Source organism: Austrofundulus limnaeus, unplaced genomic scaffold (assembly GCF_001266775.1).
Source record: "Austrofundulus limnaeus strain Quisiro unplaced genomic scaffold, Austrofundulus_limnaeus-1.0 Scaffold7680, whole genome shotgun sequence".
NCBI classification, from domain to species: domain Eukaryota; kingdom Metazoa; phylum Chordata; class Actinopteri; order Cyprinodontiformes; family Rivulidae; genus Austrofundulus; species Austrofundulus limnaeus.
The window spans coordinates 1-839 of NW_013960082.1; the positions used below are offsets into that span (position 1 = coordinate 1).

At 40.3% G+C, this 839-nt stretch overlaps 1 protein-coding gene across 1 annotated transcript; it reads right to left on the reverse strand.

Moving 5' to 3' along the window:
* Positions 1 to 203: 203 nt before the first annotated feature.
* On the reverse strand, positions 204 to 696 carry LOC106512511 (kalirin; the record flags this gene model as incomplete). Its single annotated transcript, XM_014001114.1, is given in 3 exon segments — positions 204 to 347; positions 427 to 493; positions 596 to 696. Coding segments are annotated over 3 exon segments (276 nt in total), but the record flags the coding sequence as incomplete, so codon positions are not given.
* Between the last annotated feature and the right edge of the window lie 143 nt (positions 697 to 839).

The window sequence follows — 839 nt, forward strand, 5'->3', positions numbered from 1 at the left end:
TAATAACTCAAGTCATTTATTTTACCAATATGCAATAATGTTTTATTTTAAGTTTAAGATTAATCGTGATTGATTCACAGCTACTTTGGAATTAATGGATTAATAACTTTAATCATTTGACAGCCCTAATGTGTGTGTGTGTGTATATATATATAAAATTGGCCAGGCCGAAGTCACCCACAGGCTGGCCTGGCCATTTGTATCGTCCTGGTTTAGGTTTGTAAAATTCCCTTCCATACTCACTCTCTGTGCCAGTCGTAGATCTGGTGGATGTTCCCAAACACCATTTTGTCTTTTCCTTTCATGTCGTCTGGAACTCCCTTCTCCTCCATACGCTTCATGAAGCCCTACAGAGACGCAATAAAACCTGTTGTTTATATCCATCATAATCTAACTGTACTGATTAGAGCTGGGTGTGAAACTCACCTCCACCACGATGCCCAGGTCTCTGACGTAGTCCTTCTCTGTTTGGATCAGTTCATTCAGAACAAACCTGAGCAGAAAAAACAAACAAGCAGAATTAACTCCTGTCACGGTGGTGACACAAATAAAAAAAGAAATAAAAACAGGAATAGGGCAGAGCTCCGACACTCACATCCGGCCTCTCATTGCTTTAGCTCTCTGCTCCACTTCAGGGTTTCGCTGCTGGACGGGGGGGCTTTGTTCGAGAACCTGAGAAGCTCCAGGTTCTGTAGTCTGCAGAAGGGACATAAAAATACAATTACACACGTCACATTTGTGAGACGTGTTAACTTTCAAAGTACTAAGAAAGAATCTTATGGAGGACTGAAACTGGCATAATTAAAATTAAAAGCAAAAATGTATAAATGGCCTAATAA